Source organism: Danaus plexippus (assembly GCF_018135715.1).
Source record: "Danaus plexippus chromosome 18 unlocalized genomic scaffold, MEX_DaPlex mxdp_20, whole genome shotgun sequence".
Lineage (NCBI taxonomy): Eukaryota > Metazoa > Arthropoda > Insecta > Lepidoptera > Nymphalidae > Danaus > Danaus plexippus.
This window is the reverse complement of record NW_026869853.1, coordinates 4,677,428-4,700,815: the sequence shown is the minus strand read 5'-3', so window position 1 is coordinate 4,700,815 and position 23,388 is coordinate 4,677,428. Positions and strand designations below refer to the sequence as shown.

General features: G+C 33.9%; 1 protein-coding gene and 1 non-coding gene across 3 annotated transcripts in view; one reads left to right on the top strand and one right to left on the bottom strand.

The window, feature by feature from the left end:
- LOC116772960 (homeobox protein homothorax) overlaps nt 1–18,573 on the bottom strand; it is a 153,205-nt gene extending 134,632 nt beyond the window's left edge. The window contains exons 1-3 of one of the 2 annotated variants that reach the window (XM_032665292.2): nt 18,275–18,573; nt 8,084–8,256; nt 5,390–5,531 (exon numbers count right to left, since the gene is read on the bottom strand). In XM_032665292.2, coding sequence (XP_032521183.1) covers nt 5,390–5,531; nt 8,084–8,256; nt 18,275–18,289 — 330 coding nt within the window. In that variant the 5' untranslated portion in view covers nt 18,290–18,573. The remainder of the gene's footprint in view (nt 1–5,389; nt 5,532–8,083; nt 8,257–18,274) is intronic. The other variant, XM_032665293.2, reaches the window with a different exon arrangement.
- A 4,112-nt stretch (nt 18,574–22,685) lies between these two features.
- On the top strand, nt 22,686–22,758 carry Trnaf-gaa (transfer RNA phenylalanine (anticodon GAA)). Its single transcript has one exon. It is a non-coding gene; the product is annotated as a tRNA-Phe (tRNA).
- The last annotated feature ends 630 nt before the right edge of the window (nt 22,759–23,388 follow it).

Sequence of the window (23,388 nt, the reverse complement as noted above, 5' to 3'; positions counted from 1 at the left end):
TAAATTGATTCATTTTGCATTTATAACAGAATTAAACACATCTACCAAACAATTGACAAACATTAGGCACCGAAAAACGTTCCGACCCCACATTCGTAGGTAAAAACACCCTAATCCACGTCAGCTGCTTCTGACTGGTCGTAACACACCCCCGCAAGCCATCCACCCTTATTTACCCTACGCAAAGACCTCTGCTAACCTTCAAAATGTATTTACCGAGGTATTATTTTATACTGGTCCTATCGACCGACGTCCATAATAATGTGACCTACAAAACACATCACCGTCCGCAGGGTTGAATGTCTAATTATATTGGTCTATGTCAACAGGGGTGCCTGTAGACTGTCAAATACATAATGAGTGTTTTTTTTTTATTATTTTTACAAATTATCGGTGGAAGTTTAAAAGATCGATAGGCGTTTAATGGCTTTCGGAGTATTTTGATTTAAGTGTTCCAAAAAAAATCAAAGCATCGATACTATAATTAAAAACAGTTACGACTCAAAATAATTAATACCAAACTCGGGTTTCGCAATAAAATGAGAGGTATAACCGTGCAAAATTATATTGTTAATCTGTTTTAATACGATCCGCTGGTTATATTCTGAACGTTTGTGAAGTCGTATTATACTTAGCAGTTAAGAAATCGGGAGACATTACGTGTCGGACGGAATGCGTCCAAGAGTTCGCAACGATGTATACAGAATGATCATATTTAAAGCAAACAAAAATATTAAATAGTTTATTTATAATTAATTAATATATAGATATGTTTGTTTGTCGGCCGTTAAAGTTATTACACTTGTTAAATTATACGACTAACTATAAAAGATAAATACAAGCGAATGCAAGTAACGTTGACTCCGAGATTGTTAAAATGTCGTAAAAATAATGCGAGCCGGTCGTGTACGTTACAACACCTACAGGGAATGTCGCCACGGAATTCATATCAATCAATACAAACGATAGCTCTATCAGATCCAGCAAGAAACAACAATAGTGAATAAAAATTACAATCACCCCATACAAAACCTAGCATATTTATGTCATTATTAGCCGGTGCGAATTAATACTCATTCTGCGCTCATTTTTAACACGAGTATTCTGAAGCGGGTAGGAAAAAAAACATGGCGGCTTCACTCCAGATTTTTTGCAGACAAGTCTGGACCGCGGCGAGCTTTTTACCAAAAATGGACTTAATAACGCGTATGACACATCGCTAGGGAAATATATTGCGTCCAATCAAATTCTTATATATATATACTTATTACAACGGACTTTATGGTCTGCGCAGATTTATTAATCTGTGCGAAGTCTCAAGCGATGCGGTTGTTGCTGCGAATGCCGTAAGTCGTACAAAAAACTGGAAGCGGCCCCGCGTGTCAGAGCTAATTGAATGTCTCACGCCATCAGAATCGTCCGTGGACCAAGCAGTTCAAGCCTACAACGAGCCTGTCACTACATCAAACTCAATCAGAAACCCACTCAGACTCAGGCCCTATATAGTACGTACAACTCCTATCACCAGACCAGTGATCAATGACCCATAGCATGTTAATCCTCGGTATTTTTATGCAGCTTCTGTGTAAATAATATTCTTATATCGCCTCTAACCTTTGACAGCAGTCGGCTTCGATTACGTCAGAATCCCATTCCTATATCTGGTATTGCCATCTCTTGTAACCTAGTACTCAGAAATTTCTAGGCCGACTGGTGTGCGACATGAATTGTACATAAAACAACTGTATAAGTTAACATTTGTATTAGATAAATTTATAACCATTACACGTCTCGCAATAAGCGTGTCTTTAGAATATGTATATGAGGTCCAGATGACATTTGCCTTAAAGGACGTCGAGACATCTCGAACAGCGGCCTTATCTTACGAAATCGTTCAAGAGTTAAGAAAATGTGCAAGGAATTCGGAATGGCAAATGCAATGATTGGGGATGATAAAATGGAATCACCGATGAGATGAGAAAAAAAAAATACGTGCGAGCGAGACGAAAAAAAGTATCGTATAGCGGTTCCACTCTGGCGCGCTTCGCTAATGATGGAGCTGGTTCGATAAATACTGCTTGGAAATTTTATTTCATCGCTATAGCTCGAACTAAGCTAAAATTTAAGTCAAATATTTGAATCACATCGTTGAAACGGCGCATGCGCAGCTGCGTTTGACCGGGCCGCCATTATTTATTCTATATTCGCGCCAAAACATTCAATTCGATGTCGACGACAAAGAGCTTAAATTGCGCGTCCAAAATCCCTTAACAATATACAATTGTACAACGCACAGACAGATGTAAACACTGATCATATAGAGTCAAGGTTTTATCTGCCATTATAGCGGTATTATTGTAAAAATGAATTAACAACAACTTAATGCATCCCCAGTTCCACGTCAGTTCCACCAGCGCCATATCCTTTGGAAACTGATACGAACGTAATTAAAACATTACCGTCCACTATCCACGACGCCCAACCTGTTTCTATATAAAGATTTCTACAAATAGATCATACAACGTACAAGTGGCGTGCTCAATCATAAGTTTTTTCTAACATTTAATTACTTACTTCATTATAAAACTGCAAAAGATTACAATGTTTATTTTTTTTTTTCTAATAATTGCGTATCGGATTCGTCGCTGCCAGTGATCTTTAATTAAACAGTATTTTATTTTGTGTATTAACATATATGTTAATATCGTTTTATTAATACAACTTAATTAGCGCGTCAGTGACAAATATTGATAGTGTACCGTTAATTTATATTATTGGAATTAATATATTCGTGTTGTAAATAGTCCGTTGCATACATTCACACCTCGCCTTCCCTAACATGCGATACATATCATCAAAGAAATTAAGCTGATGTTAAAACCGTTAAAATATACCGAGCTCAGATGATTTTGAAAAAAAAAAATTGTCAAAAGTAAGTCAAGTTATAGATGTTTTCAAACTAGAGATATATCGAATCAAATTTAATTAACAAAATTAAACCATACACAACAATATATATAGATATAATTTTTAGACATTTCCCTTTCAAGACATCAGCTGTTCACCGCAACTCGTTCGTTACACCTTTGAACTTATTCATTACATCAAGTGTTGCAAAGAAATTGCTACTATAGTTAGTAAAAACAGAGCTCTCAATTAAAACGCTTCTTTAATACAATGTTACGCAATTAATAAGAACAGACATGTTCATAAAGGAACGCATCACGGACGATAACAATCGAGATTCTTGCGATTGTTCATTATTAAAACTCGAGTCAATTAAAATTTCACCGAGCTCATTGTCACATCACTACTCCTATGTTTTATCGATTATGACATTAATGACATAAATCCTTACAAATGAAAACTGTTTTGACGTTTATGTGACATATTTAATTTATATATTTGCTTATCATGATTTATGGGCGGATTTTAACCGAGCTTTATCCAGCTTGCACCGCGAGAGGCTGATCGTCGCTGGCGTGATGCGACCCTGCCACGCTGCCACGCTGCCACAAGCCCATGCCGCCGAGGCCACAGCCGTCGACGGAATACGACGACGACTTCACAACGGTGAACAGTATATCAATCAGTCCACAATCGTACCGCACGCCACTTAAATAAATTTATAACATATTAAGTACTTTGAAAATAAACACTTTACAGTTTATGATTTATTCGGCCCGGCGATGAGTTACGGATGTGCTTATTAAAGTGCTCTAGAGTGGGAGGTCCGGGTTTTTTATCTCTTTTTTGTGGCGATTTCACGTGCTGCTGTCGATAAAGGTTTTATTGGAGTAATTAAAATGCAGCGATTAGCGTTTGTCAATACAAGGATGAATGATGAATGTCCCAGCTTATGGCTGTATTACTGCGCTATCTCGACTACTTCACTATCGGCATTTGACTGACGATTTGGCTATCTGGATTTGTTGGGACGAGATTTTGTAATTCATTTCTAGTTAAAAATAACTCAACCTAATAGTCATGGACAGTTCAGATATATAAAATAATCTGGCAATCAAAGACTCGTAGGAATGTCAACAAAATTGGCATATTGTTATAAAAAGTTTGATATAGTTTAGATGTTAAGAGTATCCCAGACGACATAAAGACAAAACATTATAAAAAGCGTGACACGATAAACTCGTCAGAGGCCAGCCTTAGTCAATACAAAGTAAATAAACAAACGTTGGTCAGTTCCCTGACACTGACACGTTATCAGCGAGTTATCAAAAGACCCCGAAGTTCAAGCTACAATATAAATATATTCAAAATAAATCATTAATTGACATCTATATATATTAAAAAGTGAAATTTAACAACAAACATGACTTCCGGATGCGTAATTGTTGTGTGACGTTTTAATGTCAGTGTATATTTTTTTTAAATTGCCTCTCGCCGCAACATGTCAACAGTTATTGTAACACAGCCAACACAAAGATGTTGCGGTATTATAGAATAAGAAAATTATACGGCTAGTGATTGACGGTCTACACTCAGCAGATTACCGATCCGACAATACCGAATTACAACGAAATTACTCAATTTAATGTATTTTTTTTACAAATAATAGGTGTTATCCGACATGCTGATTTACTTTGTTGTGTTATTACCAAAACCGCATAATGAAATATCGCATAAATGCACCGCTCCGTTAAATATTATGAATATATTTAATAAGCAATTACATCGCAAAATGAAGTACGGGCTTTTGTTACGGATGTTTGTTTCTGATTTTATTGATACTCTACGGATATATATTTAATCTGTGACGCCGGCCACAGCTTAACCAGTTAATAAAAATGAAACGTAACAAATCGATTCCGAACAAGAAGTAATATCGATCCTATTACATACAATCGATATTGGAAGCAAAGCAAATGGCCGCTCGGTAACCCGTAAACAATCAATAATGCGATGCCTACACAAACCAATAACAGATTTTCCATTGCTAATTACGCTTTATAGTTATTAAAAGCTGAAGAAATTGCCGTCGCTGATTTACGGGTAGCCATTTTGTGCGACATTTTAATATCCGAATGCGTTAGCGGTTTTTTTTCTCCTCTTTTTAATTCTGATGGGTAATGGAGGCAGGTGCGTTGCCACAAAGTTATTCAGCCCAGCATTCTCTCTTTCGCGAGTAATTTTCGTATAGCGCTTCTAAATGGGTTTTGTGTATGAATCGAATTGGAGAGAATATTTTTTATATTCTTTTCGAGAGCTCGTGCAGAATCCGATTTTACTGAATTTAATGATGTTTCATACTGAAGTACTATGAATGTAACCGGCGACTTTTAAATGAGACGTCGTTGTCTTTGGAGTAGTTTGTATCCAGGGGTTAGCACTTCTGAGTGATAGAAATGATATCCTGTGATGCTCTGCTTACCTGTTTACTGAAGACCGCGATATCTTCGTTGAAGGACTCTGAGGAGCAGACATCTCCTCCCGCCACGCCAGGGTCGCGAGGCGTGCAAGTCGCCAACTCGCACTTCTCAAAGATCAGCGCCAGTAGGGGGAAGAGGGGATGGCTGAGGATAACAATATATATGAACAACCGACACGTTACATACAACACTAACAAGCAAGCGATTCTAAACTAATATTTAAACATAACCAAATATATTACACAAACAGACACTATTCATCACTAATTTAATCTTCTGCTAAATATAAATTCATTTCTTTAAGTATCTATAGATGAAAAATTAAATTTTTAAGACGCAAAACGTCGAGTACACAGATTATAATACAAAGATGGCATTCAATCCGATGGCTATGGAAGATGTAATTGAGAGCAACAGATAAGATGCTCCAAACGTGATGCTGATATCGCCGACCCCACTCGGGTTATAAATAAAATACATTACAACTTTCCTACAATTCTATACTATTCATTACTATACTATTCTGTAATGATAATTTAATTTCCTATTCGTGTTCTAAGACTGACGTAGAGAATACAATACAAGAGATTTTTATCTCGATTGAGAGCACGTGATGGTACTATCTGATGCAAGGCGTACGGTGTCACTGCTAGCGATTTATAGCACATACAATATATGAAATTAATTATGTTAAATATCCCGAACAGTTTTTTTCAAAGTATCCGAGAACAATTAAGTTTATAAAATGAAAATATACTTAGTGTATAATTATAGCGTATCACGCGATTAAGTCTTAATTATGTGTAACGCGAGGCTCTTGCTGCAAATTATATATATGCCACATAGAATTAGTATTAAATAAAAATAAAAAAAAATAAAAAATTAAAACTCATTAAGAATCGCAATTAATGTAGAATGTTAAGTCTGTCTGTGGGTAAAAAAGTTTGAGAACCAATCGAGTAATGAGTTAGTGAGATAATAGCGATACTTTCATAGTATAGCAACAGAGATCGTATGCAATAATCGAGTCAGCCGTTGACCTTTACAATACAAACGTGTGGTCCCTTTGATAGCCGTTATTACAGCGCATTGGCATAAATTGATCTGATAAAAATATGATTGAATCATTAAATATTATATTTAAATAATGATAACATGTACATAATAAAAATATTACGTGTGATATTAAAATTGCAACGATAGGTACGTCATAGTTTATTGGAAGCGAATTTAACTTAGGATGTTTTTGAAATAGTGAAATATTTTTTTTTTTTATAGCTTATTTAATTTCTTATATAAATATATTTTTTAAATGACATTGACTTTGTAATATATTTAAGTATGATTTTTTTTTTAATTATTCCCCGCTCCGCTCCTCCACTGTCACCGCTATCCGCAGACAGACACCAGAAATTGAAAGTTGTTGACAAGTTTTGATCTGATATCCATAATCGTGATGAAGCTGAACACCTTACAGTCATTTGAACAGATAAAACTCATAAACTTAACAGTTCACAGACAAACACACAGAAGGTTAACTCGAAAGATTTGATCTTTTAAATCTCTCTCAAATGAAGCTGTTCCCACAGATATAGAATAATCTACATATAAATACATCTATTAATAAATAAAATCCTCATACTTGATAAAATCAAACTAATGTTTTGGGTTATTTTGTAACAAATAAACGAACACGCCAATTCTGTTATCGTGGCTTAAGGGTATTAACTTCACGATCAGTATATAGTTCCGTAGCAGCGCGGTAACACCTTGACACACACGTAGCGAATATAAAAATTGCATTAACTAGGCACGTTGTCACGATTTATCTGGAGATAGCATGGCTACCGTACATTATAGACTAATCCTCGATAAAGATTAGAGATTGTGACGCTAAAAATATAATAAATATTATTTATATATAACAACGATACACTTAGTGGGAAACGATAAAGTGTAACGGGTTATATAACACACACACACACACACACACGCACACACACACATATATATAGCGTTTGTAATAAACGCTTAGCTTTTATTCGTTTTATTTTACCACCATAGAGTATCATCATCATAGAGTATCATAATAAAATTTAAAAAAACGAATTAAAGATTCATCTACAATAACATCACACACAAAACTAAAATAAATTTAACTAAATACCGGATCATCGAACGGAAAAATAAGTAAATAAAAACAATAATATAAAATGGTTTTGTATCCCAGAAACAGTAATGAATATTATGACTGTAATCTCGTTTTTATTTTCATATAAGCATATCTTTGTAAGTATTTAGTGTCGGTGCGACCGACTTACGCTATAAGGTCATTGGTAAACATTTATTTTTTTAAGAATAATTACAATAAACATCGCAAAAGGGAACACAAAAACAAACAGACAAACACCGCCGGTAACTGTTTATATGAAGACGTTTGCCAAATATTTCAAGCTGAAAATCACTAAAACAAACTTGTTCAGAAAATAGTAGTCTTTGAATTTAAGAAAGAAAAAATCGAGGACAATATACTGACTCACTTAAGTCACTTCTTAGAAGTAACTCCTTGTAGTATTGCAACATATCTAAATATATACTACCTATTTTCTCAACACCCGGGTTCGGTCGCTACAATCTAAGTTATCTACGAAGCAGCTACATCTATAATATGAAAACACACGTTACCCCCAACTCACCCATAAATGGCGTCCTTGTCTCGTTTGTGCACGAGAGGTTCGCCTGGCAGCGCGTGCGCCGGCGCAGCGGGCGGAGGGTAGTGTACCGGCGGGATGTGAGGGTGGGAGAGACGGTGCTCGTGGTACATGGCGCCGCCTTCCATGTAGCCCCCGCCGTGAAGGCTCTCGTCGTACTGGAACATCATTTCATGGTTGGATTGGGCGGAATCTGGGCGAACACTTGCAGAACATGACTGAAACTTGGTGCAGTTTTATCATAGCAAAAACTGACTAGGATCTGCCGTAGGCCTGTCATAATGGGTTTAGATGGACCTTTGGTTGTAATTCTTGCAAAAAATCACAGAAATCTTTCCTATTAGTATCATAATTTCTTTGGATGAATCCTTGGATAAGATACTTCCAAGTATTAACTTAAAACCTCATAGTATGATGAAATCACAAGGATCCTGGCTTAGTCTAGTCCTAAGATAGTGAGGGAGGGAAAATACAAGTACAACCATGGAGACAGTATGAATGTATCAAAGCAAAAACTGAATAGATTAGGAGGTTCTGATTATATTGGGATTCTGGAAGTTAGCGTTAATGACGAGAGAAGACAGAATAATTTATATTCAGAATACTTAGAAATAGAATAAGAAATATTTAAAGCATTCGTGATATTTAAAGCTTTGGCAGCAGTACCAGCAGTTGAACGCGTTTTACATACAGAGGGTCACTGGTCCAACCTGTTTCATAGTCTCTGACAAGATGAAGGAGTAGATGTCTAGGCTTAAGAAGTAAAATCATTCTCAGTAACAAAGTTCATCATGAGGCAAAAAAACATTAAGTTTTCTTAGTCTTCGGCCTTATAACTTATGACATGAATTGGAAACACAAAAGATTACACAACTGCAACAGAATCAGGACTAAAGTAATTAAAATTATAAAAATATATACTAAATAATATACCCGCGATACAAACAGATATTGAAAACGTTCTTGAATATCTTTATATTTATTTACGCATAACCTGACGTGTGGGTTTGATATAACGATCCATAGCATTGTATTAATTAAAACATCCAGAACATTCGATATTTACTTATATTAAAAGTAAAAAACTTATTAAAATTAAAAAATAACTCTATACAAACGCCGACTCATCCGCCAGCCATCTCTGGCCATCAATAAAGAAACTCAAAACACAAGCCTTAAGTTTCACCCGTCTTCGAGTTATTTTAAAATATAATTAAGTTAAATTTAATGAATTAAAATCATAACCATATATATGTCAATGTATATAACATTTCCAATAAAATATTTGTATATAATTCAGACGCGAAAGTAATCAAATTATTTCCTACAAAGAAATATATAAAAATATACAGACATGATGTATATATTTACGTTACTTACACGCAGTAGATTCCTACCCGTCCCTTAACCATCAAAAACGGTGACGAAGCGCTTTATAATATTGACAGACACACCTGTTAAATTCACTTTATATATATATATATATATTTAGAAAATATTAAATATTTTTAATATTAATTCTAATATTAACTTTATTACAGAATAAATAATGATTAATTACTCAACGTAATGGCAACACTGTTTGTTCATTTTATGTGCAGATTTGCGCTTTATCGTTGGCTATTTTATTGCCATATTTATTACCTAGTATACTTTGATAAGGGTTGTATGCTATCACGTATAAAGCTACTATAATATATATTTTTATATCACAAGTGTGTAACAGTCTTTACAATTCAAAACTAATGTCATTTTGTTTAATAGACGGTTACATCTGCCCCTATACAGGTTAATACCTAGGTTACCTGGATATTACACAAATTGTAGCTTTGGTGACAACTCTATTACAGTTTCATTATAAATTCACGTTCCGGGAATTATTTTATATTATATAACTCGTAATTCTTAATTAATTAAAACCATTTTTTTTTCTTTATTAAAGTCAACAAGATGACGGAAAACAGAAATGATGATATAAATGAAATCTATTTTTTTTTGTGATTATCTACATGACTATAGTTTGTTATTTGTATCTAAATGATTTATATGCAATTTGAAGTTATAACGAGCAGTGCTTGGGGTTATTATTAGTATATATCTGATATTGGCTGTAACTGACATGACACACTTTGACTTACGTCATTAATTTGTAGGCATTTGACACTACATGTGGAGCAAGATTGAACCACAGGCGGCAGAGACAAGCGAAATCAAATCTTATCCCATAGACAATAGAGCGATGTTAATAATTATTTTCGGATAAAAATATTTTCCCATAAATTTTAGGTCATTGCCAGTTCACATACCGTCACGTATGAAGGGATAGGGGTAATTAGTATTCTGTAATCATAGCTTACTAAATGTATATATATATTTTTTTTATTATATTAATTGAATTTTAAAAGCACATCATCAAAAACTTCTAGACATATCTAGAATGTTAAAATATATTCCGAAAAGTATTGTTAAGTAGAACGAGGCGCTAAGCTGTCCCTTTAATGTAAAGCTAGCCATTAAATATTTCGAAAATATGTAATGACTACCTTTTGACGTCTTGAAAGCCGGTTCCAAAATTAAATGATACGTTTTAAAAATGGAATCGCTCCGTCCCGCCTTTTTTCCTTCGAGATAACCTTTAGTCCATTTGGTTTGCCATAACGAAAAAAATATATATATATTGTAAGTTTAATTTTTTTTAATGACATTCTTGTGGCTTTTTCTCTCTGGGAATCTTTGCTGAGTAATATGTTCGTTTCGATCCACTGAGTTTTTGCGATTGGTAAGTTTCTTGGATTCGTTTCTTTATCATATTATTAAATTTTGACGGCTGGTTACGCATGTCGTGGGTAGGCCACATAAGTCACGCCGTCGACCTGATGAGCCAGGACCCCGTTGCGATAATTAAAGTCCATGGATTAATTGCTACAGTTATTTAAATTTCGCTCGGTGTACGCCCATGCGTTGGTTTTTTATGTTCAGTCTCGAGATTAGCGTAGGTCGATTCCGAGAAGTGGGAATTTGGTTTTGCAATTAAAAACGACTGAGCTTGAGGTCGATTTGTAACAAATATATTGTATTTAGAATTCGTTTTGTGTGTTTGAAAAAAAAAATATTAGAAAAAGGGCGAGGTATTCGAAAGCAGACTGTTGGGGAAGACAGGAACGTCACTTGTTCCAGACACAGGGTGGGACATGACGAACGCCACCCTTAAGACAACTGTCTCTTTCTAACACACCAGCCAGTCATATCGCTGTCTTCCTCTGTGTCATCTGGCGGAGCGTTCACACGAGGCTACCAGAAGCTAGTTACTTGTATAATGTATCCCTACTGTTCACAATACCTAATGTAAACTGTACTCAATGTAGTCAATATTCATTGCCCAGTCGAAGTCTTATTAAATTCCTAACCTACAGTGTTTAAGGACATTAATCAACAATGATCAACTTGTTAAATACGTCAGACAGTCGAATCCAAATTTACAGCGCATAGATCGTAAATCTTTGATATTTTTTTGTCCAAATCCGAGCCATCCAAACAGTACGATGCCGTCGGGCGAGGTGTAACGTATCTCGTATCCTGCTATCACCCTAATATACCAGCGAATCAGCAATAAATTCCTCCGCTCCATACAACACAACGCATCCTCACTTTGTTCAACTCATAAATACTAATAAAACGTCCTCGTTACTGGGACACATCGAAAATCGAGCACACGACTTCTTAACGACACCTATTAGGGATCTTGCGTCTGGTTGATTTAATTGAAAAATTGTATCCAACGTGCAGGAGTTGTATCCGAGTCCCGCGGCGGATGCGGGCCCAGACGTCCATTATTCCATTTGCCCATCCGCATTGGGGACGCCGACACCGACGCCGCTGAACTAACACGTGTCGATAAACCAATCGCATGGAGCATCTGTGATCTGACGGATTACTAACACCACTCACACCAGGCCCGATGGCTGACTGGAAGATCGCGGATTGTGTCCCTAGAAGCAGTTCTCGTGGTATGAGGATCCCCAAGTCGTATCACCCGGAGAACTCCAAGATATGTACTTGGAAACAAAGTCTAACAGCCATACGTCATAGACATAAAAAACTCGTCGATCAGCTGATTTCGTTCTAATCATCATAGTTTATATTTTAAATTAATTTTAACCGACCGTTAACCTCAGACCGCGATATGTTTTACAAATTGATAGTGCTCTCTAATTTATAACATTTTCTGCGCGCAAGGAGTTTTATCTTCTGTATATTGTAAACAGAGGGGTCAATAGCTGGCACATGAACCCACTACAGATAGAAGCCGTCGTTATCGTCTTCTGCCCTCCAAGGGACAGCTTCAGTCTCTTAGTCAGATTTTACGTAAATACGCCGTCGTTAAGATAACGATTTCCTTTCCGAGACATACAATGTTTTTGCTTTTATTAAATAAATAAAATAACTTTTGCACTTAAAGGATTCTCGTGTGTATTGAGCCGGATGAATTTATGGATACAGAACGCTCGCGATAAGTAGGCGTCGGCGGTTATTTCGACTAATTTCGGATATTAAGCTGGACGTGCTGTGATGCCAGCACAAAAAAATATACGGAAAGAAATCTCATCATAAATAACGTTGACATGAGCCGCCCACGCGCCTCTTATTACAGTACCACGGCTGAACGTTCGTTACGTCCATTGTGAGAGTGAATACAAGATTAGCCACGCGGACACTCCTGATTGACTATTTAAGACGAAACTCCTAACGCAATCTCAGTCTGTATAACCCCCAAGTGGCGCATATAATTTTTCACAGTCGATGTTTATTTTGGTAAAATATTAATAAATCTCATAAACATTCAAATAGTTCAGGTATTAAAAAGTTGAACATCAATAAATACAGAGCACTTAATACCGTGAAAGCTTTATCGGGATTTATTTATAAATTGTGGATTAACAGAATCGACTGCCGACGGCATACGGTCTTGGCTATAATTTGGTCATCGCCCCCAACAGACGACAAACAGAGAAACCGTACAGTAAGGGAATCTGACGCAATTATAATTAAATACTAAATAAGAAGCTTTTATATACAGAATATATCCAATTTAAAACATTACTGATCAATTTAAACTAAAACATATCGCAATATTTTTTGATTTTTATTTTTTTTGTAATAGAATTGTTAAACTATACTCATGTTCGCCTGTATACAGCCGATGTCGAGGCGCTGTCGTTGCAACCCTTCCCCGTATTCGCTGATTCATCCAGCCTCTATTAATATTGTTTAAGACAAATCCGACTGCGTATTACAAGTATTAAAAGATACTAGATAAACAGGGGACCTAATTTTTGCTTCGGAATCTTCGTATCGAATTTTCTTTTTAATTCATCTTAAAAATATGTATATATAAAAATTACAAAACACAAACTCACGCTGCCATAGACGGTCTGAACTCTATCAGTTATTCAACAGGAGCGTCTTTAAAAAGGATGTTTAAACAGTCGGTTACACAATAAACCCTCAAATTAGCGAGCGCGAGAATTAGCGTTGAATCTAAAGTGCGCAATTAGACGTCCACAAAGATCCAATACGAAAATGAACAGCGGTATTCAAATTGAAAAAGGTACGCGCCGTGAATAAAACAATGACCGCGAAGGCTGGAAACGTTTCCTACATAACTCCAAGGAGTATTTATATATTAGTATTAGTTTAGCGTTATGATGGAAAAATATATTTTTACTGGCGATTTAAAAAAAATATATAATAATTTGAAAATGGAACAGAACTTCGCAGTCGATTGGGAATTTAATGAAAATATAAATTTTTAATTCTAACAACATATAGCATTCAGGTCAAAATTCAAAAATGGAATTGAAGATGTACATTTAAATAACAAATTAGTGGGTGCGTTCGTAACTCCGGTCATCGGTCTGATTTTTACGTCCAGATTATGTTAAAAGTTTTTGCGCTTTAAAAAAAAACAATACGTGTTTGTTTTATAACGTTTATACACTGTCTATTAATTAATTGTTTATTAGAACACTGAAAAAGTTCGTGTTGTGAGTAAATTTAATTTCAAAGGGGCGTCGTAAAAATATTTATAATAAATAAGCAATTGGTAAATCGATAATGCACAATGAACCAGCGCGTACCGCCGCGTAGTGTAAAGTTAAGGAGTTAAGCTATTTTATAACATCGTAATGAAGGAGCCGTAAATCATATACAACGTTTATAGTTTGATAACGAAAATAACCATTTCACAAAAGCTTTGCAGGACAAATCGTAAAAATAACAGAATAATATTCTTAAGCGGTCGTAAAAATTAGTTTTTTTCTTCTCTGTCTCTCAAACATTTATATTACAGCTCAATAAATTATCTGTATTGGCACGCCATTAAACGTCTAATTATACTACGCGAAACAAGACAACTCTCAGGAATGAAAGCGATCGTCTTAAAAAATTAAGTTCAGATAAAAATATATATATGTTCCGTCGCCGGCCATTAAAATGATTACGAAAATTATTGATACAAGTAATGGTATAAACTAATCCGACACCCACAAGGAAAAACCGGAGACGTGCCGGAAAGATGGCGACCATTTTCTAACGCGGCATAATCCGGCTTTGAAAAATAGCTATTTCTAATCACCGCATCTATAAACGTAATGTAACGGACCGGTCGCGCCGGTCCCATCTTCTCCAACACATATCTGTGTATAATACATCAAACCTTAAATTATCTGGTCACCAAGAAAGCTATGACCATTTTGGACGTTATTTATCTGTAACAGACATGGAATCGTTCCAAGTTTAAAATGCAACAGAAGAACTTCTGGTCACTGAATGCGCTTTAAGCGTTCTAATTATGTTTATTTTTTTTTTTTGCTAAGAATTAAACAAGCCAGTAATTTAATTGATAACTAGTTTTGTTTGTATTTTTTTTTCAGTCAGTCTTATTTGACACAAAGTTTTTTTTGCCTATTTTTAAATGGTTTAATAGTATTATTTCATTATTTACTTTTTTTTCGGTTCACTAACACCATGACAAAGTTAATTCAACCTAGCGAGTTAGCTTATCAGTTGGCTTGTACATGTAACATTTTTTTAATCATTAACGTTTTTATCGACGCACTACAAGTGAAGTGTGGAAGTACTTAATTATTTTACTATCACTTTTAAACGTTGCACTTCCTACAGGCTGTAAACCTCAAGACCTTCGCCGTTTCCATTCGGAGTTATGATTAGAAATTTGTTGGGAAGTTATTTCTCATTTGGTGAGTGAAATGTTAAGTTTTTATATTAAGATTTTCTATATGTATTTATCATTTAACCATATCTAATACATATCACGAGCACCTACACATTTTAATATAAACGTATTATAAGATCAGAATTGATTTTATTTTTTAAAGTCATGTTATCAAGTCATTTTAGCTACTTTTTAATAATCATAACAAAGCGAACGTGTTTATGCAAATAGTGTCAATTCAGTCAAAATAATTTATTTTATAAAAATTCTACACATCACAAAATTTTTACTTGAAACGAAAAGTAGAGAATATAAAATAGTTTTCTAATGTATTTAAATATATTTGTAATTTTATTTAGCACAGATAATAAAAAAGGAATAAATTGTGAAGTTTATATAGTTTATATTTAAATAACCTCTATACTGATTATAACAAAGCAATTGCTATATTTATCTCTTAATCTTATTTAATTGTTAAAATTATTCACACGGATTTTTTTGAAATTAAGGACAGAAAATATAAAAATATACACATATATTCACTTATTAATATCATATATAAAATAGATTTAAAGACGCCATGTTTTTTTTTGTGAACTTAAAAATTTTATTTATAGAAATAACATAATTAATATACATTTATTTGCTTTTCTTTTTCTAATATTATATATACCTATGTCCTACGGTATGATTTGTTTTGATGGCAGCACGTTATCACTTGTAACCTATCTTCGGCCGCGTGATAATCTTATCAACAATGAATTTACGACGCGATACCGCGCTAATATTATTTTGTAATTTCGGCTGTATTAGATTACTGTCCGGTTTAATGAAAACCGTGTTCGTCATAACCGGCATGTTGATAATAATTTTACGGTTACATTATTAATGATCTCTACAATAACTATGAAATGTATTGTAGAGAATGACTCTGTGTTGAATATGTCTTTGTTTTTTATTGTTTAATTTACTTTTAAAAAATATATTATTTTGTTTCTAGGTAACCGCTATTTAAAATAATAAATTTATTTTAATATATATTTTTAATAAGATAATTTACATTAATATATTTAAGTTGTTTTATATTAATTCCAAATTATTGTAATGCGATCGATAAAACGATAGTCACATGTATGAATTTAAATTCTATTTTATCACGTGAATTAATGAAAAATAAATTTCATTGAAAAGTTAACTCAAAAATACAAAATTAACAATACAAGAGCACTTTATGATACAAAATAAAAATAAAAATACAGAGGTAATAAAGTTGATAGTGTAACGTAATTTTCGTGTAATACATTCAATGTTTATATATTTTATGAATTTATTAGAATTTTAACGAACTCAGTAGAGTCGTGGCGTCCGCTCATCACTGTTATTATGCGTTTAATTCATCTCGGTTTTGTAACTTTTACAATCTCAAAACACGTTAGTTGTGTAAACCATTATTAGATCAACATGATATTCGTTCTTAAATATATGTATTTTTTTAAGTAATACTGTTTTTATCTGAAACTAAATCTCATATCTTGATTCGACGCTGCCATTACTGAGGAGATAAAAATAATATACTTGTATATGAGATCAATTCTAAATATAATAAATATTTAATTAGTTTTTATATTTTAGCGTATATTTGATAATAATTTAATTTTTATCATTATTATATTTTAATTAATTTCATAATGTATCATTTGTAAACGCTCGCCGTCGGCGCAGTGAGCCTAGTACGAACTCAATCACACATTATTTAACACAATGAACGTTATCACTATTAATATTATCGTTTTGCTACTTTATTTTATAATCTGTTTATCGATGTTAAAGTTTTTTGGAGATTACACGACATTACATGACGAGCGAATAATACAGCGAGTGTTTGTGTAACACTTTAACCAGAACCATTATTTAATTACGCCATTATATTTATTTATTAAAATATAAAAATTTTCTCATTTTATTCGTAAATATGTATATTTGTAGTGTTGGGATTACAAAAGTATAATATATCACGTGCATTTCATTGGTTACGAGTAAGCTATAAAAATTGTTAAACATAAAGCGAAGATTAATCCCGGAACAGTACCTGGCTTAACAAAAACAATACAACCCTAAATCTTATAGAAAGTTGTCCCCGTATATTCCGTTAGGGTATTTGTGGCGCGAACCGAAAACTTTTTTTTCTTTTCATTGTCAATTGAATTTTATTGTTGGTTTCCGAGATAGGCCCTTTTGTGCTCAACCGTGCGTTTAAAGCCGCTTGTTACTTGCTCGGTTTTAGTCCCTATCCCCATAAGAGCAACCATCTACAATGGACTCCCCGCTGGAAGCCATTTTATCTCATTTATTGTTAGACGCATTTCTACAAACTCTGTTACCATCAGGTGTCTCTCATAAACAATAATATAACGTAGAATTCTTTTAATGGCCAACATCTGACGTTCACCGGTCATCGACCACTGGTGACACTGAATTTTAAATTCAAATGCTCGATCTACATCCACGCGGTCCCGGGTTCGAGACTCGTCCGCATCTATTAACTTTAATAGCCAGCGAGACAGGTTATTGTATTGTGATTACGTTATCAAAGCTTTTATGAGTACGAGGCGGTCGTTCCTTTTCATTATCACCGGCGATGCGTCTGTTTGTATCGGAGTCATTCTAATATTTATATATATAATATATTCAGAACACGTCGGTGTCGTTAAAACCAGCTCCCTGTCATACAACTCCGTCCTTTGGCTGAACATATTCGATTTGTTTTCGTCGTCCCGCCGACTCATACAAACCGTTCGTTTAATGTAACAACAATAATTATTATTTTATTTATTTAATATTCATTACACCGTCAATTAATTCGTCGGATCGGTTCTAGCGCAACGACAGTTATATGGATCGCATCATCAAACCCACACGTGTCTGTAAATGTTAAGACATACCCTAGGCTGAGCCATGAAAGCTCGGCCCGAGCCCGGGTGCAAGGCTCCGCTGGCCACCACGAACGTTTTGTTGTCCCGGGCTGTCTAACACACCACACAAGCACGTGAACACATACACATCAACTATGGACACCGTCACCGTCACATCGGCCCGCTAGCTCACTAGTGTCATAATGCACTCGCGACGGTCGAGGTTTGGAAGGTGTCGTACGGGACGCGTCGTGGCCGAGCGAGGCGCGGGGAGCGGGAGGCCCGGCGCGCTCGGCAGTCTAGCGGACACTGGCGCGGCTGACGCGAGCCGGGCCACCGCGGGGCGTGGCGCCCGCCCCACCGCGCCGCCCAATGGAGGCTCGGGACGCCGCCCGCCCCGCCGGCCGCCGCCCGCCCCCCGCTCGCCGCACTCCGCCGCACCACCCCGCCGGCGCCCTCCGCTCGACCGCGCCACTCCTCGACGCGTCGCCGCCGCCAGCTAACGGGCCGCGACTCTACAATACACGGCTCTGTATCGTAACGCGTGTGCTGCGAACGTTTCAAATAGATTTTATTAAAAACATATTATGATATACATAGGAGCGCTCACGATCGACTCGTCAGAGCACGGCACAGGTGTGCCGGAGTACTGTTTTAGATGCACACGGTATGAGACCGCGAGCCGATACCACAAACACGACACGCGTTTAACGAGCGACTTGGATATGAAAGAAAATCATTCTGTATGAGGAGTACAGCAGGTCGACAGCGTTCAGCAGAACACGTTTAAATAATTGTTTTTTTAATTACACTGTACACTATTTTTAAACACGAGCAGCCTTGGAGTTGTTATAAATTTCTATCTGAATAATTCGTTACGGAGTTTAAATAGACACGATTATAGAAACAAGACAGACCGTTATTTGTAATTAGTTTAACAAAACTTCACTTTAACATTAATCTGTATCTGATATAATACGAAACAAAAACACTTGGTAACACTTATTGTTTATTCGTTTATTATATACGAGAAACAGTTTTCTATTAAAATTATCATCTTCATTTTGAACATACTAGCAACAAGAAAAACTTTATATAAAACAGCTATTAAACAAAACTAATCATGATATTTACATTGCAAACAAATTTATTATCAACGAAAATTGTCTGTAAGTATTGTAGAGACAGCATTTGTTGAAAATCATACCGTAAAGTGATTATAGAGTATGACTCTATGTTTGAACTAATAAATCGAAATTTATTTTACCTGATGTACATTAAACGGCATAATAGTATCTGGCGTTACGTGGCATTGATCGGGTTATCAAACAAAACAGATAGACGACTCGTATTTTAAGCAACTTATCGCAGGTAGAGCAACCCAGCTCATTTCGCTATAATTTTATATAACATGAAATTCATTTACATTCATATTATCAATATTTATGAGGACTTCCATAACGCAATCACAATCACTGCTTTATTGTAAGCGTTGCTGATGTTTTTTAAATATTGAATCACAGTTATATGAACTGTATTGTAGGTATACATCAATTATTTTAGTGTCGTCTAAAGAAGACGTAACGCACATTGCGGGTCTGTTTCACAAGCAACGAACACATCCGTCACTATCATTGCAATACACGGGGACTCTACAATAATTTTCATATTAATACAATACCGAAAAATAAATTAGTAATATTTTTATTTTTTCAATAATTTCATAATTCTCTATATTTATATGAAATAATTTAAATATATATATATTTTATATGATATGTTTTTATTTATCAATGCGTTTAAATCTTGTGTAATCTGATAACGTTTTGGTAAAAGACTTAAATTATCTCTCGAGAGTTGAGATGTAGGTACCTACGAGATTAGAAAAGATTGTTTATAAGAGTAAAATTTTTAATATTATTTAATACACGAACGACACAAACATGGCAAATTATTATTCATTATATGAAGAATGATTTAATAAAAATTTAAACGAGAAATTGTTTACTATAATAAATAGGTATAAAGATTAAATGAAATTTATAAGATTTTTATAATTTTTTTTAGTATCCCGAATAAACATGTATCAAATTAAAGCTTACACCCGTGACTTATAGATATATCGCTAAGTTAAAAATCAGTTCTGCACATAATTTTATTCACATCTAAACTAAAAATATAGTTATAGTTTAATTTTAAACACTATTTCACTGATCAGTAGTGATATGTTAGTAGATTAGATTAAATGAAATTGATTTAAAACTTGGTGAATACATTTTATATCCTGAAGAAATATATCTCAAATCGATGCTTATAGCTGTGTAAGTCACGACTTATAAGTGATCAATGATTGATTCGCTTAGCCAGGTGCGTTATTGATCTTAAAAAAAGTTTTATTTGAATTATATGAAAAAAATAATAAACAACTTCCTCCAATAAAACAAAGGAATAGAGCAAACTAATATTATGAAATATTTTTTTCGGTTTTTGTGTTCAAGATACTCGTATGTACTCAATACTTTTTCACTGTTTGAAAGTTTTGAATCGGCTAGTTATATAAGCGTGTAACTCTTGCCGGGAGTCATTTACTTTATGGAGAGAGTATGCAAGTCCAAAGACATGTTGATGCCATGTCTAAATACAGACGTAAATACAATTAAAATTTTAATTCCTTAATAAATAACTATTATAACTATATTAATATGGAGGAGACGATTAAATAACTGTTCTCTGTGTGAAATAATTTTATTTGGTTAAATTGAAATTGTTTACAACGCTTTTAATTCGATTTGTAAAATTATTATTTTTTAATACTCTTCTTTTATTCCTCTTTCGGGAATCGAAGAATCGTTGCCAGCGTATTATATATTATATATTTTTTAATAATTTTAATATTTTAATAAATTTGTAGTATGAATAGTATTTGTTAATTTATAAAGTGTTTTATATTAAGACATTCACTCGCTACATTTGATAAGTAAGCGACGCGTCGGGTTGAGTGATTTTGATACTGTGTGATCAAAATCAGTATGTAGATTAAATTTTAGAATTATTTCATTTAACGAATATTCTGACTCATCGAACTCATATTTTTAATTCAATTTCATGAAATTATCTTTTATATCGGTTTTAAATATTGTGATTCGCGTTTACATATTTTTAATAATTACCTATTAAATAATTATATATAATTTATTTTTTATTCAAAGCTAAAATAAAAATATACTAAGCAATATGAGAGAGCGTGACGTGAAACATAACCCAAGCCAATGAGACTTATATATATATTAAATGAGGAAATAAGGCATATTGCGGACTCTTATATAAAAGTTACTTTAAACAACATATAAGACACGCTAACGCACATGCAACTTCACCTAATTGCTAATAAAGGTATGTAAATTATAATTACGTAGTTAAAAAAACGCAAATAACACTTCATTGATCACGCAATTCATTGGATTGAGGAAAAATATTACAGCGGTTAGTATGAGACACAGAATACACAGCATTGGACTATACAACTGAAAACTGGCTCGGAGAGAGGTTGTGGTGATACTGGCAGCGCCATCTATCATCGGATAGCGGAACTAAGTTTAACAAGATGCATTTGTATAATTTTGTCTGAAACGAATTACAATACAAATGGGATTACTATAGATTTGTTCTGTGATATTTATACACTATATGGATCTGTACGTCAACAATATTATTATTGGAATCGCCAGAACAATTCAAATGTGATTCCGGTAAATATAACTTTTTAACTACTTTAAACAAATATAAATGAGATTTTCCCGAGCTGTTCGTTAATTGTATTTCCTTATTTTTATATATTTTTCAATAATAGAGACGAAAAAGAGGATAATTTTGAAATGTTCGTCTGCCTATTAACACATGCGCGATCACTTAAACTTTATTGCACTATCAATGAATAATCGGAATCCTGGAAAATAAAAAATATTTTTTGTTAACATTAAGTCTGTTTCGTAAAATTAAATGAATTTCGTTAGAAAATATAATAATTTATAAATTATTTGTATACAGAAAGGTGATAAATTATAATATTGTGGCCACACCTAATTTTAGAAGAAATTATAATAATTGATTAATAATTACGTTGTATTCACGAATGTATTCTAAAAGACAAGTTTAGATTTTTTTTTCTTCGCAATAAAGACGCTTGTTTGTTATCTAGTATACAGCAGAACTTATATATACACTTTAAATTTTTGAAGTAATTTTTTTATCATCCATTAATAGGAATTAATCTTTTAAAATATTATATGAATTAAATAAATATTTTGTTTGTGTGACCATAAAAATACTTTAATTATAATAAAATTTAAAATATTTACAGTAAAAAGAGGTCGAATACTTGCTCTCGTATGCATCGTTTTTAAAAATATTACTGGCTGATAAATTTGGGATCGTTGTCATCGCCGAAATAGCTCAGTTGGGAGAGCGTTAGACTGAAGATCTAAAGGTCCCTGGTTCGATCCCTGGTTTCGGCAGACTTTTTTTTGATTTTTACATCATAAAAACACACCAAAATCTAAACAAAACCTAAAATACTCATATTTAAATAACTTGGTATAATATTTTAATATTTCAAACATGTTTCCGAGCGTTATAAGTCATTTGTATCATCCGAACGAAACCAAAAAAAAGTTAATAACCTTAACCTATCCTAAACTTTATTAAAAATAGTCTAAGCCTTGTTAATCTCGTTGTATAATTTGCCGGGAATTAGAATCGGAGGAAAAGAGAAGTATTAAAAAAAAGAAAGAAAGAAAAAAAGAAAAAAAAAGAAAAAGATAATTATCCCTCAGACCTTTCCGCGTCAACATTTGTTACTCGAATGTTCACGTGGAGAGAGCTTCTATATGAGTTATTATAATTAAAATCTTTTACAAAACTTAGATAAAGTTCAAATATGTATGGACGTAGTGAATAACTTGGAAAATAATGCACTGAAACTGCCATATAAATGATTACCATCGCAACAAACTGAGTAAATTTTTAATTAAATATTATATATACATATATATATATATATGATGATTTTGACATGCAAACTATATTTGCAGTTGTAATTGATCGTAGTTTAATTGATTGCAACTGAATAAGAAGCCGTCTCCTCT